Source organism: Anabrus simplex, chromosome 1 (genome assembly GCF_040414725.1).
Source record: "Anabrus simplex isolate iqAnaSimp1 chromosome 1, ASM4041472v1, whole genome shotgun sequence".
Taxonomy (NCBI): Eukaryota; Metazoa; Arthropoda; class Insecta; order Orthoptera; family Tettigoniidae; genus Anabrus; species Anabrus simplex.
In genome coordinates this window covers 1546364149-1546378779 of record NC_090265.1, presented here as the reverse complement: position 1 = coordinate 1546378779, position 14631 = coordinate 1546364149, and the positions used below count along the sequence as shown (strand labels likewise).

At 39.9% G+C, this 14631-nt stretch overlaps 1 protein-coding gene across 2 annotated transcripts in view; it reads left to right on the top strand.

The window, feature by feature from the left end:
- The window catches only part of S2P (membrane-bound transcription factor site-2 protease), a 112702-nt gene extending 102099 nt beyond the window's left edge, over positions 1–10603 (top strand). For both annotated transcript variants that reach the window (XM_067138076.2, XM_067138075.2), the window contains exon 6: positions 8772–10603. In XM_067138076.2, the coding sequence (XP_066994177.2) occupies positions 8772–9361 (590 nt within the window). In that variant the 3' untranslated portion in view covers positions 9362–10603. The remainder of the gene's footprint in view (positions 1–8771) is intronic.
- Positions 10604–14631: the final 4028 nt, after the last annotated feature.

The following is a 14631-nucleotide window of genomic DNA, read 5'->3' as shown; positions in this document are numbered from 1 at the left end:
TGTCCTCCAAAGGACCTTGAAATGCTCTCTGTGGACACTCGGCAATTACGTGGTGGATGGTCTGTGAGGTAGCTCCACAATCACACCCAGAAGACTTCTGCCAGCCCCATTTATAAAGAGTATAGCCGCATCTTCCTTGATTGACTCTTATCCTGTTTAGAGTCCTCCATTGACGTCTGAGTAGATGGAATCCGGGAGGTTGAACATGAGGTAGAGTCACAAGATGTTGATTGGGAACAGAAGACTGCTGCCATTGGTGTAACTAGGCGTTCGTGATGGAGAACCCAGATTCTTCCAGTGTAAGTGCAGTGCGCCAGGGTGGAGATCTAAACTTAAGTCGTGGAGGGGCAGGTTGAGTAATATCCTGGTGAATGGGGAGATTGGAGTCCTGGTTGGTCTTCTTCCACAGTTTTAGAAGAGCTTCAGACCTTCTTAAGCAAGGCGGTGGAATATTACTGAGTGTAGGCAGCCAGGCCACGTTTGTAGAGCGAATACAACCAGTTATAATGCGCATTGCTTGATTTAGTTGAGCATCAATCTTCGCAGTATGAGCACTGTTCAGCCAAGTTGAAGCGCAATATTTGGCAACTGAATAGCAAAGAGCTAGAGCAGTAGATCTCAACACTTGGTTGTTTGCGCCCCAGGATGTGCCGGCTAATTTTTGAAGAATATTATTCCGACTTTTAATCTTGGCGGCTGTGTTCTTAATATGATGTTTATATGTTAGGGATCTGTCTAATGCGACACCTAAATATTTAGGGAAGGGACAGTGTTGTAAGGATTGATTTCTGAATGTTATTGTAGGCTTATAGTTGGCAAATTTATTTCTGAGATGAAACACAGATGCAACAGTCTTTTGGAGATTTGGACGGAGACACCACTTTTGGAAGTATGTATCTAGCTTTTTTTAGATCTGCTGTAAGAATTTGTTCAGCTTCTGGAAAACTTGGTGTTTGGTTAACCAGTAGTATATCATCTGCGTAAATAAATTTCCTGGACTTAGTTGTTGGTAAGTCAGCAGTATAGAGGTTGAAAAGTAAAACAGATCCTTGTGGAAGTCCATCATTCAGTTTGTAGGTTTTGCTTACTGCATCATCCGAGAAGATCTGAAAGTTTCTGTTGCTAATCATATTGCCAATGAGATTTGTAAGCTTGACACAGGGGATGGCAGAGATAAGTTTTAGCAGGAGCCCTTCTCGCCAAACAGTATCATAGGCTGCTGATAAGTCTAAGAAGACAGCCATACTAATCTTCCGATTCTCAAATCCATTTTCAATATGAGAGGTCAATGCAAAAATTTGGTCAGCGCAATTTCTTCCAGGTCTGAAGCCAGCTTGTTCTGTGGGAAGGAGATTATTGATGGTTTCTGATATCCTATTGTATATTAGTCTTTACAGGAGCTTTAGAGTAACACTTAGCAGTGCAATGGGTCTGTAGCTTTCCACTCTCAGAGGGTCCTTGTTGGGTTTCAAGATCGATATTACTTTGGTCTTCTTGAATAGTGAAGGAAGTTACCTGTCTCCAAAATATTGGAGAAGAATTTGGTGAGCCAAGTGATTGTTGCAGGTCCAAGATGTTGCAGGAATTCAGGATAGATGCCGTCTATACCTGCTGCTTTCCCGGATTTTATGTTCTTGATGCCTTCTAGGGTTTCCTCTCTTGTGAAAGGGCAAGAGAATTGGGATGATTGTTGTTTTGCTAATTGCTTTTTATGTTTCAGTGCTGACCGGATTTCCCTTACAACTTGATTATCTCTATTGATCTTTGAGATAGAAATCATGTGTTTGGCTAGATCATTAATGTTAACACTCAGTTTCTGTCTACCAGCTGGCTTTGATGAGTCAAGCTTTCTAATGAGAGACCAGGCCTTTCTACTTGAGTGGGTAAAATCAAGAGATGACACAGTGTCGTTCCAAATTTGTTTTCTATTGTCATTCAGTGATTGAATAAGTTTTGTGGCTGTTTCATTGTTGCCATTTTCCTCAAATTCCTTAAGAAGGCTCTCACTCTCTGCAGTCCATCCAGGAATATATTCTTTACGGCATCCTCTTGGAATGCAGTGCCGAGCAGCACCTTTTATAACTCCAACAAATCTGTCATAGTTATTAAAGGTTGGCTTAATCCATCTTACATTTGCATCAGTTTGTTGTGGTCTAGGACTGACACTGCACTGTGAGAAGCCATATGGGAGAGTAGGACTTCAGTGTGCGAGAGGGCTGTGTGTTTGACCACATTCATGAGTACAAACTGCTGAAGTAAAAAACTCGAAGCTGAATGAACTTGTAAATAGTAGTTCAATAAATTTACTTGATAGTAATACACACTACCTCTCTATAGAGCTTTGTAATTTGGTGCTATGCTGTTTCTGATCCTAAATAAATAAATAAATGACCAAGTGATTGGCTGCGTGGTTTGGGTCATGTAGATGTTATTGGCTGTGCAGTTTGGGTAATGTAGATGTTGGCTTTCATTTTGGAGATAGTAAGTACAAACTCCACTGTTTGCAGCCTTGGAAGATGGTTTTCAGTGGTTCCTCATGTTCACACCAGTCAAATGAAGGGGATGTACCTTAATCAAAGCCATGGTAGATTCCTTCCCACACCTGGCCATTTCCTGTCCCATTGTCACCCGAAGATCTATCTGTGTCAGTGCGATGTAAAGCAAGTTGTAAAACAAAAAAATTGTAGTCAATTTTGTTTCAAGGACCCTGAAAACCTCATGTCAGAAGCGAGATTGAATATGTAATATGTTTTCTATGAGGACATTTGTAGAATAATTGACAAGATGGAGTCTGGCTTCTGGGCCCTCTTAGATAAGCTCTGTGGACTTAAAGATAGTCAGGATAACTTGACTCTCAACTTCAGTGCAGTTAGGATGAGACCAGGAAGAACTCCTGCATGACCCGCTGTGAGCTACTGGCCATAGTGAAGATACCTGAGCATTTCCATAAATATCTGTACGATCAGTAGTTCCATCTATACACAGACCATTCTGCTTTGACATGGCTCCTAAATTTTTTAAAAAATTTAAAATCTGCTCAGTGGGTGCAACGCCTGCAGGTATGAGACTTCATTGCTGAACACTGACTGAGCGAAAATGCTGCAACGCAGATATTCTGTCCACGGAACCATGCCCTGAGAACTGAAGCCACACTGAGAAGGTTAAGAGACAGGCAGATACATTGGACATCCGAGTTGTGAAAACTGTGGCCGCAGAAGGCTGGAATTGTACCACCCTCACGAGGGAGTAGCTTACAGATGATGACATTGGACAAATCCTGAAGTCAAGCCGGGACACCAACTAGCATGAAAGGACCGTAGTCCAGTGTACAGTATGTGTTCAAAATGTGTATCATCACATGCCACATATTGTTCATAACTTTTTTGAAAATTATTAAACATGTTGATGAACATCCAGCTCCTCAGTCATCTGCCATACAGACCTATTGTTCAAACTGATTTTCAGTTATGTTTGTCATAGACTATGCTTTGGGGACTGTAACATCCATTGGAGAAGTCATCCATGATTCTCGTTTGTGGTGGCAGTTGTTGGGTGTCTAGTTATTGCTTTCGTTGACCTAAGGCTGATCCCTTATGATGGAACTTGTCAATGATAGCTGACATTGTTCTGTTACTTGGTGCCTCCTTATTAAATTGCTCCTGTTACTGTTCTTTAACCTAAAGCAAACTCGGCTCATTCTGATGCCCCACTCCGTATGACCGGAAACAATGTAAATACCTTTTTCTAGGAAAATGTTGACAGCAGATGAGCAATAATCTCAGTGTTGTTTGTGTTGTAGCATACTGTGTAAGGCATATTGGGCTCAGTGGAATTCCCTAGAGGTCAACGACAGTCTTCTGACAGGTTTACAGGAGTCTGCCAATGGCAAGGACGTCGCCAAGCTGGTAATTCCCAGAAAGAAAAGCAGGTTGTGGCTGAGCTACACGGAGGCACCACTGCAGGTCATCTTGGGGTTAATAAGATCTTAAAAAGGGTCCAGCAACACTACTACTAGGTGCCCCTGAGGGTAGACATTTAGTAATGCTGCCAAATGTGCAACAGCTGTGCTGTGACCCAAGGCCCTCGTTCCTCGAATAGGGGTGAGATTTGGCAGTACAGTGTTGGAGCGCTCTTCAAGAGGATATCCATTGTCATTGCTGGACGATTTCCCAAAACGGTTGCCGGGTATAGTTACCACTTCTAGCTGTAGATTATTTCACCGAGTGGTCGGGGTCTGCGCCTTTCCCAGTCAGAAAGCATAAACAGTGGCCATTGCTGTAGTGGAGAATTTCTGTCACTTTGGTGTCCCAAGGGAGATGCACAGTGACCAAGGGCAGAACTTTGTATAAATACTGATGAAGGAAGTTCTACAGTGTCTTTGTACACACAAGACATACCTCTCCACTCAAAGTTAGACGGCATGAAGCCCATTGAGGAGTGTCTAAGGTGGCTTTTCACACTGCAGGCGGAATGGAGCATGTGGTAGCGTGGGGCTATTCAATGTGAAAGCCAAGCGTGTCCGGACCGACACGAGCATGGCCGAGCCGAGCGAATTGAAACAGACTTGTTTGTTTTGAGGGCATTTTCGGCGGCTGATTCCTCTTCCATGCGTGAGTGTCGATTGCACAATCTTGAGCTCCAAATCATCATACGTGCTGCTGTAATACTGTGTATCTCGTGTTCATTACCTTGCTACATTTCAAAAGGTTTGTTCTGTTTGGCTATGGTAGCACATATAGCCAGAAGTATGTAGTTAAACGTCTTGATACTCATTCAGAAGTATCTCAGAAACGTTTCATTCAGAATATCCTCATCCTAATGTATGAAATTCTCCGTACTTCCCACAATCAACATTCAAGTCATGAATCCAGTAACGTCTCCTTTTTTTGCCAGTTTCCTGCCATGGAATATCTAGGACCAATAAAACAGCGGCTGGTGGTAGAGACATACTACCGACCAAGTGTGGCTATACTGATCCATGTGGATAAAGCGGATGTCCTTGAAGCTCCAGTTGCCGTGGATATGTCGCTGCACCATTATAACCAGCATTAAATGTAGTCTACAGGATCGAGCGGCCTTTGCAAGTGAAAATGATCATCCATCTAGACAGGCTGGTGTCTTCTTGTGGAGCTACTCTGGAGCTTAAAGGAGGGAGCATTATGTCTATGAAGATCAAGGGTGCTGGTGAGCTGAAGAAAGGTGACAGTGTCACTTTCATCTATGCTGTCAGACTTCCCTTCGTCAACTCTTGTTCTGTTCCGACCCCAATGGTACTAGAGCAATCGAGGCCGAGGGAGTCTTTCATTTTCTCGCCCTTTGTGGCCCTTGCCTTTTTTTGTTCACTAATTCCTTTTTCGAAGTGTCGGATCCCTTCCCTTTTTTTCTTGCTTGTTGTTTTAAGGGGCCTAACATCGAAGGTCATCGGCCCCCCTTCCCTTTTTTTTCTCTCTCTCTCTCTCTCTCTCTCTCTCACTGACCCCCTGTGGGTGGGAGACGCAGATGAAAAATACACCCGCGGTATCCTCTGCTTGTCATAAGAGGCGACTAACAGGGGCAAGCAAGGGATGATTGAATTAAAACCATGAGACTACTTGTGATTAGTACCATCACACGAGGAACACCACAGGTCACCTTTACTTGTGAGTAGTACTACTATGTTAGGTACACAATAGGTTTGTGATTAGTAGCAACAGTGGGTGGATCACCATGGGTTTACATTACTTGTGATTAGTATCACTGTATGCAGAACACCACTATGTGAAAACACCATGGGATAGTAAGAGTCCTTGTGATTAGTACACCTATGTGAGGAACACCGTGGGTTTGCATTGCCTACGAGTGGCGCCATTATGTCATTATGTGAGAAACACCATAGGCCTGCGTTAACATATGCAGCGTACATTACTTGTGAGTAGTACCATAATAAGTGGAACACTGTGAGTATACGTTTCTTGTAATTAGTACCGCTACATGAGAAATACCATGGTTCTACTTTACTAGCAATAAGTACCATTATGAGGAGCCAGTGACCTGGATTTTGGACCCCTTTAGACAACAAGCATCATCGATTCAGGATTGTGCTTTGGAAGCAGCCCCTTGGTCAGTATATACTATTGTTTTAAGATAGTTTCTAGGGTGGGGGGTGGGGGGTGGGGGGCATTGTGGGTCGGATCCACTGATTGTTTTAAGTTCATAATCATTTTTCATGGTCTTTTTTGAATTCTAGTCAGTGGATTGATTTTGGAATTATTTTTAATTTTCAGTATAGTGAGTTGGATCCGTTGATTATTTTAAATTCATATTCATCCATTCATTCTTCATCATCACGTTTTGAATTCTGCTCAGTGAATGAATTTTAGACTTTTAAATTGTCATTACATTTCGTCTCATTTCGTACCGTTAGATGTTAGGCCCCTTTAAACAACAAGGATCATCATCATCTTCTTCTCATAGTTGCTCATTAAATTGTGGAGGATATTCTGTTTGGCATTTTAAGCCTTTTATATTCGCTCCAAGTAGGTGTGTGATGTAGGAAACAGAATCAGGGTTTAATAAGCCCTTGTATTCTGTCTTATTTTTGCCGGGCTGAATGGCTCAGATGGTTGAGGCGCTGGCCTTCTGACCCCAACTTGGCAGGTTCGGTCCTGGCTTAGTCCAGTGGTATGTGAAGGTACTCAGATACGTCAGCCTCATGTCATTAGATTTACTGGCACGTGAAAGAACTCCTGCGGGACTGAATTCCGGCATCTCTGCGTCTCCAAAATCTGTTAAAGTAGTTGCTGGGTTGTAAAGCCAATATTATTATTATTATTATTATTATTATTATTATTATTATTATTATTATTATTATTATTATTATTATTCCATCTTATTTTCTGAGAGTAAGGTACAGTATAAAGTAATACAGTAGAAGTCCATTGTAGCAAGAATTCATAACGGTGAAAAATGTAGTCGCTGTAACAGATTGTCGTTATATCCGACTTTTCGTAAAAGTCGGGGAAAACCCCACACACATTAAAATCGGTATGAAACGGCAATCAGTTTGTTCAAAACTTGTGTTTTCGCGGACGATATCCACACTACGACTTGGTAGTTTTTTTTAAAATCTGGTACTACATGAAAGTGTGTGTTTAATTTCATTCTGAAACAATTATAGTTTTACTCCAGAGGCCTCTGTGGCAAATGTTCAAGTTTTCTTCAAACAGCGTCACCTAACCTAACTGTATATGAATCATAAAAACGTATTTCAAGCGCACGTAGAGAAATGATAACCTCCTCACTACAAAATTACATGGGAACAGCCTTTCCGAAATTGAACTAGCCGCAAGAAAATATAAACTATCCTCTGAATCGGTGATGTACTCTGCCATATCTTGAGGTGTATCACGTTCTTACTTAATTTCAGCATATAACGTTACAAATTAAGCAATCGTTTACTTCAGCCTGTATTTCTAAAGTGTTAACAACTGCTACCAGCCATGTTTTTTATGCATTTATTACGAATATGTGTTATCCTCTTTCAGTTTGAATTTTCTTTTAGAGAACAGCAGTCGACGGGCATTACTTTTTTTTTTTACTAGTTGCTTTACATCGCACCTACACAGATAGGTCTTGTGGCGACAATTGGACAGGAGAGGTCTAGGAATGGGAAGGAAGTGTCCATGGCCTTAATTAAGGTACAGCCCCAGCATTTGCCTGGTGTGAAAATGGGAAACCACAGAAAACCATCTTCACGGCTGCCAACAGTGGGGTTCGAACCCACTATCTCCCGGATGCGAGCTCACAGCTGCGCGCTCCTAACTGCACGGCCAACTTGCCCGGTACGGGCATTACTAATCGCCTTCGAATGTTGAGGAGGAGGCTCGCAAGTGTACATAGCGAGAAAACTGTACGGTACCGAAGATGACCGATCGCATTTTGTGCCAAATGTTTCAGTTTTCTTATTCAAACAGCATCGGCTAACTTAACCGTACTATATGTATGATGAAAACATATTCCAACGCCAGGAGAGAAATAATAACATTCTCGCTATAAATTTACATGGGAATAGCCTCTCCGAAATTTAACCAGACGTGAGAAAATATAAAACTAACCTCTGTAATCAATGATACACCCTGCCATATCTTGAGGTGTATCCTATTCTTACTTAATTGCAGTATTTAGCATTAAAATTAAGCGATCGTTTAATTCAGCTTTTATTTTTTAAGAGTTAACAACTGCTATCGGACACATTATTTACAAATTTATTTCAAAAACATGTTCTCCTCTTTCATTTCCATTTTTCTTTATGGAACAGCAATCAACTGCTATTACTAATCAACTCGGACATCGCCTTCGAATGTCGATAAGAGAGCTCGGTAGTGGACATAGCAAGGAAACGATAATGAAGATGATAGATCGTATGCAATATAATTGCTGGGTGCATAAATGTCGGTAAGGGAAAAATTGTGTGCGCTTAATTGCTCGTAATAACGTATGCATCAGTGATAGGGTTCTCGCTGTAACTGAAGTATAATACACTGTATAATGTAGGAAGTTTGAACAGACAGACAAAAACTTGTTATAATAGGGTTCTCGTTGTATGCCATACTTGTTATAGCGGACTTCTACTGTAATATGATAAAAAACACTTTGTAGGATAAACACAATGACATGTCAGTGTGGAAAGAGCAAGCAATAGAAACAGTGTTTTTAAACATTTGTCTCAAAACTTACTTGACTGATCCTCTAATTTTCACTTTGTACCACTGTGTGTAATTTATGTATTTCAGTGCGTCAGCTGCCAGGCGGAGCTGTGGAGTGCTGTGGTGCTAATAGCCCCGATCACTTGTGTTTTGAGTACCTGGAGACAGAGGAGGGCACTTTAGAGCTTCCTCAACATTCCTGCCTACCTGGTCGTATTGTTGTCGAGACAGCAGATCTTATGTGTAATGCTGCGCGAGACTGCACATCAGGCTTGCATTGTCTCAAGCCATCCCTTGAGAACGGCACAAAACTTGTGCGGATTGAGCGTTTGGATGCCAAACTAGTGCTTTTTTTAGGACATCCTGCAGAAATCTTCCACACTGTTCTAATTAGTGATTATGTTCCTCTCTACTTTATTCTCTCCTCTGCCATTCCTGAGATGGTGACTAGAATGTGTAAATACATCACAATATTTTCTGCTGGTTTAGCTGTGATCAATGTTATTCCTTGCTACTTCTTTGATGGCCAGTATATAGTTAGAGCTCTAACAGACTTTCTTCTCGGCAAAAAAATACCACGCAAGAGTGTCAGACGAGCTATTGCCGTGTTTGTTACAGTTTTTGGATCTTTCTTCTTATTTCTGAACTGTATATCTATAGTACTTAAGTTAAGTTAACTTATTAAATAAATGTGATAAACTCATTTTATTTCAAAATATTCTTGGAATAGCTCATCTCTGACTTATGTACTACAGTTGCAAGAAAAATATTATGCAATAGTTAAAACCGTTACAGGTACGTGTGGTTTGCAGTAATGTGAATAAGTGTAAAAATATGGGAGGAATTTGAGGTAGGGTTGATATCATCGTTTGTTACTTATTTTCTTGAATTGAAAGCAAAATGCTGTTTGAAAAGTTAGACTATAATTCTGACTTTGTTGGGTAGTGAACAACATAGAACAACATATCAAAGCTTTGAGATGTTAAGGTACCGTAATTAACTTAAAATCTTACTTTCTGGCATAGATTTCCCTGTCCCTCATTGATTTCTCAATGAATTAACCTAGACTAAAAAGACTATACATTACATCCCCAAAAGTTTGTGGATAACTTAATGGCAACTACTCATTTACTTACATTGACGATTTGTGCTTGTAATAGGCGATTAGAGTGACCCGCTTCGAATATTATAAAAAGAGGGACAAGGTAACTAGAATAAAGAACATGGAATCATTTTGAGGGACAAATTTACCTGTAAAATATTAGTCTTTCACATATTAGCTATTGTTTACAAAAGGATGATTTAATGAATTTACACTTCGTGCTTCTAGAACCTTCTAAAATTCCCTTTTAATTTTAAAAAAAATTCTTAACCTCCCAAACAGGAATTTATTTTCACTAATTTTCACAATTTATTGTATATATTTTACAGTGTAATGAATTTTATGGACAGAACAAGAAGATTGAATTAAGTTATGTTAATTCTTCAGTAATATGTACACAATATTTTGATCCAAAATTTATTTTAGCACTGTCTGCTGAATGGGCTGAAGTTTTTGTCATGCTCAAATTGCCTGAGATTAGTCTGTTTTTCAGCTGAGAAAATATGTAACTTATTCCTATCATCATAATAATCTAAAAGAAAATTTACAATACCTTTGTAGCAGTTATCTATTTATTAGTGGAAGCATCTTAGTGTGTCCATGATTAAAGGCGTCAGTTACTATTAAATTAAATAACCCCTCTGAACAACTATCTGAATTTGGTCTCCGACTGAGAAAGGTGCAAACACATCTGTTACTTTTGCAGATTACAAACAACGTACTGATAAACTGAAGTCAGTTCAGAGGTTCTTGGTCTTGTTAGGCACACTTAGTAGCAATTGAATCCAAGAAGGATACACAGTGAAACCTTGTTGATGCATTCCTCATTAACACATTTTCCCACTTAGCAAAGCAAAGCAAAGCAAAGTCACCTCCGTACAGGCCATGAAGGCCCTTGGAGGAGTGGAAGGTAAAGGCTTCCACCATTGTTAACCTCGGCACGTGATGGGGTAGAGTGGTTAGCTCTACGCCCGGCCGCCTTTGCCCCTAGGAATTAACCTGGTACTCATTTTAGGTGTAGGCTGAGTGAACCTCAGGGCCATATGCACCTCCGGAAGTGGAAATCTCGTTTCTTAAATTTCACGACTTCCTGACGGGGATTCGAACCCACGTCCTTCCGGGCGAACCGAGCACGCCTTTACCGCCTCGGCCGGGCAGCTCCTTTTCCCACTTAGAACATCGTAAATTCAAAGTCTTGTTTCTCATTGTATTAAATCTATACAAAAATACCTAATCACAAATTTTTGCTATTACTGCTTAGTACGGCCACATTTTTCTTAGCCCTGTAAATGTTACTTAACATTCCTTGTGAAAATAGGCCTTGAATACCTGAACTTCACAGAATAAGTTTCACCTTCATGGACCAAGCCGCGTTAGCCTCAGGAATGTTCAGTTTTGCTTGCCGGTTAGCAGCGAGATTGCTGAATAACACAGTGAGTCTGTTTGTGCTTTTATTTTGCATTCCATAATAAGAAATATATTCTGTGTTGAGTTGTACCTGGTTGTTCAGTGAAGAGTAGTGAATATTTGTCACGCGATAGCCTATATCTGGATTAGAAACATAATTGTGTGAAGTTGACTAGCGTGGTGCATATTTATCTTATGATAGCCTAGTTATGGATACGAAAAAAGTTGTGAAATTCCTTACTAACGAAGACAAAATTAAATCTGTCAGAAAGTGGACTGGCATCTGCATCTCTAAGCTTGCAGAGGTGGCGCAAATGTTGAAACTCGCACCTTTGAGTTTCGACTCAATCACTCAAGTTGGTCAAAGTTTTGATGGATTCAAAATGGCGGCCAAACTCATTCCTCACAGTCGCACATGGTCGAGTGTAACCTCCATTTCGTTGTCTGAGAGTGTGACCAGAAAATAATGTTTAATAACCCATTGGTCTGAAATAAAAGGCTTCTACTAACATTTGTTTTAGAAAGAGTGTGATCTGCAATAATACTTCGGTATTTTTATGAGCCCCTCTGCAAATGTTTTCATAGTTGTTGTCTGGTGTTTTTCACACCTTTTAGTGCACTGTTGTTATTTTATAAGCCCCGGAGGAAAAGGTTTTTGTATTTGTTCTCTCGTGTTTTTCACACCTTTTAATCTTCAGAAATGGTAGATATAATTTTTACTGTACCTGCAGATACACAATGTAAAATCCCTCCTGTTGGATAGTTTTTATTTGTATATTCAGTAGTGTGTTTTCTCGCTTAACTTGTTCTTTTTATTTGTCCCGTGCAGAAATGTCTTAACAAGGTTTTACTGTAATGATTTTATTCTACACATTATAATTCTCAGGTTAGGTCTGTATTGAAATGTACGTAACTACAAAGTATGTTACAAGTGTTATTTTAATATCCACCTATTCAATACAAAGAGATCTAGTAAATTAAGAATTAAATCTTATCATAAAAGGTTACAAGGGTCATGTTTTGCCAATTTTTAGGGTATCATCAGCCTCAAAACTTAAACCTGTAAGGTGAATAATCAGGATCCTGATTATTCTTACAAATCATGAAAAGAGGATAGTAGGTGTTTGTCTAACATAAAATTTATCAGATGTAAGGCTTTTCAGGCGTTTGCTTTATTAACCAGCATTTCGTCTTAGGTCTGACACTAGACTCATCAGAGTGGGATGTGTCAGACCCTACCCACTGACACTGGGTGTATGCAGGTGAGCTTATCAGAAGCCTATATAAGAGGCACAGTCTGATAACTGCATACGGGGGATAAATCTCCACAGTGGAATTATTGCCTGCCTAGCAATTCCGAATGGAAAATTCTAAATTCCCATGGAGGGAATGATATATTTTTCACCAATAGAGCATGTCAAAAACATATCAGATGTAAGGCTTTTCAGTTGTTTGCTCTATTAGCCAGCGTTTCATCTTAGGTCTGACACTAGACTCGTCAGAGTGGGATGTGTCAGACCCTACCCACTGACGCTGGGTGTATGCAGGTGAGCTTATCAGAAGCCTATATAAGAGGCACAATCTGATAACTGCATATGGGAGATAAATCTCCACAGTGGAATTATTGCCCGCCTAGCAATTCCGAATGGAAAATATATCAGTTACCAGACTGTGCCTCTTATATAGGCTTCTGATAAGCTCGCCTGCATACACCCAGCGTCAGTGGGTAGGGTCTGACACATCCCAATCTGACGAGTCTAGTGTCAGACCTAAGACGAAACGCCGGTTAATAGTGCAAACGCCTGAAAAGCTTTACATCTGATATGTTTTTGACATGCTCTATTGGTGAAAAATATATAATTCCCTTCATGGGAATTTAGAATTTTCCATTCGGAATTGCTAGGTGGCCAATAATTCCACTGTGGAGATTTATCTCCCATATGCAGTTATCAGACTGTGCCTCTTATATAGGCTTCTGATAAGTTCACCTGCATACACCCAGCGTCAGTGGGTAGGGTCTGACACATCCCACTCTGACGAGTCTAGTGTCAGACCTAAGACGAAACGCTGGTTAATAGAGCAAACGCCTGAAAAGCCTTACATCTGATATGTTTTTGACATGCTCTATTGGTGAAAAATATATAATTCCCTCCATGGGAATTTAGAATTTTCCATTTAACATTAAATTATAAGAATGTCCTTGGTTAAAACCATAGTATCAAGCTGTATGTCACAAGTTCACAAGATTACACTCTCTGGGGCGCTGAGTCAATGCGCCAAAACCTGTCGAGGGTGGAGCGATAAACAGCTCTATCTTTATAATGAGGTAGAAATGTGTTTACTTGAATACTCCTATTGGAGGGTAAGAAAAAAATGTAAAGTTGCTAAACTGTTAAAGATGTTAATTTTGTATGTTAAGATGATACAGTACTAAATGCGCAAGTGTCAGTCATTTCAACGCTACCATAGCAACTGATTAACACCATAACAGTCAAGGAGATAATGAACATACACATAACGTTGTTTTCTTCAATTAACCTTTCCATAACTGATTTACATCATTACAGACGAAAGGGTGGTTATATATTCTCCATTTTTTTCTTTTTAAACTCACCTTCTCTTCAAAAATATTTTCCTAAGCATTCACTCTCCTCTTGTTACAGACTTGACACCAAAAAGCTCTAATCAACATCAATATACCTTCGACTTTCGTTCCTTCAAGCAAGATAAAATACGACTATAGACAGCTGAATTACCTTTCCTTGCTTCTACAACTACTTAAAGAAGACTCATCTTATCTTAACACATTCCACTTTTGCTCCTTCAAGCCAGATAAATATGACTATAGACAGCTGAACACCCTTCCTTGCTCCACAGCTACTTAAAGAAGACTGTTGTCTTATCTTAACATACAAAATAACATCTTTAACAGTCTAACAACTGTACTTTCTTCTTATCCTCCAATAGGAGTATTCAAGGAAACACATTTCTACTTCATTATAAAGATTGAGCTGTTCATCGCTCTACCCTCAACAGGTTTTGGGCGCATTGATTCAGCCCCCCAGAGAGTGTAACCTTGTGAACTTGTGACATGCAGCTTGATACTATGGTTTTAACCAAGGACATTCTTATAATTTTATGTTAGACAAACACCTACATTGATATCCTCTTTTTACGATTTGTAAGAACAATCAGGATCCTGATTATTCATCTTACAGGTTTGAGTTTTGAGGCTGATGATGCCCTAAAAATGGGCGAAACATGTCCCTTGTAACCTTTTATGATAAGATTTAATTCTTAATTTACTACATCTCTTTGTATGGAATAGTTGGATATTAAAATAACACTTGTAACATACTTTGTATTATGGTTTTATTCTCCGTGGCTAAACTGGCATTTTTATATGTTCCTGGCCCTTCCTGTACTTAGTTACAGCAT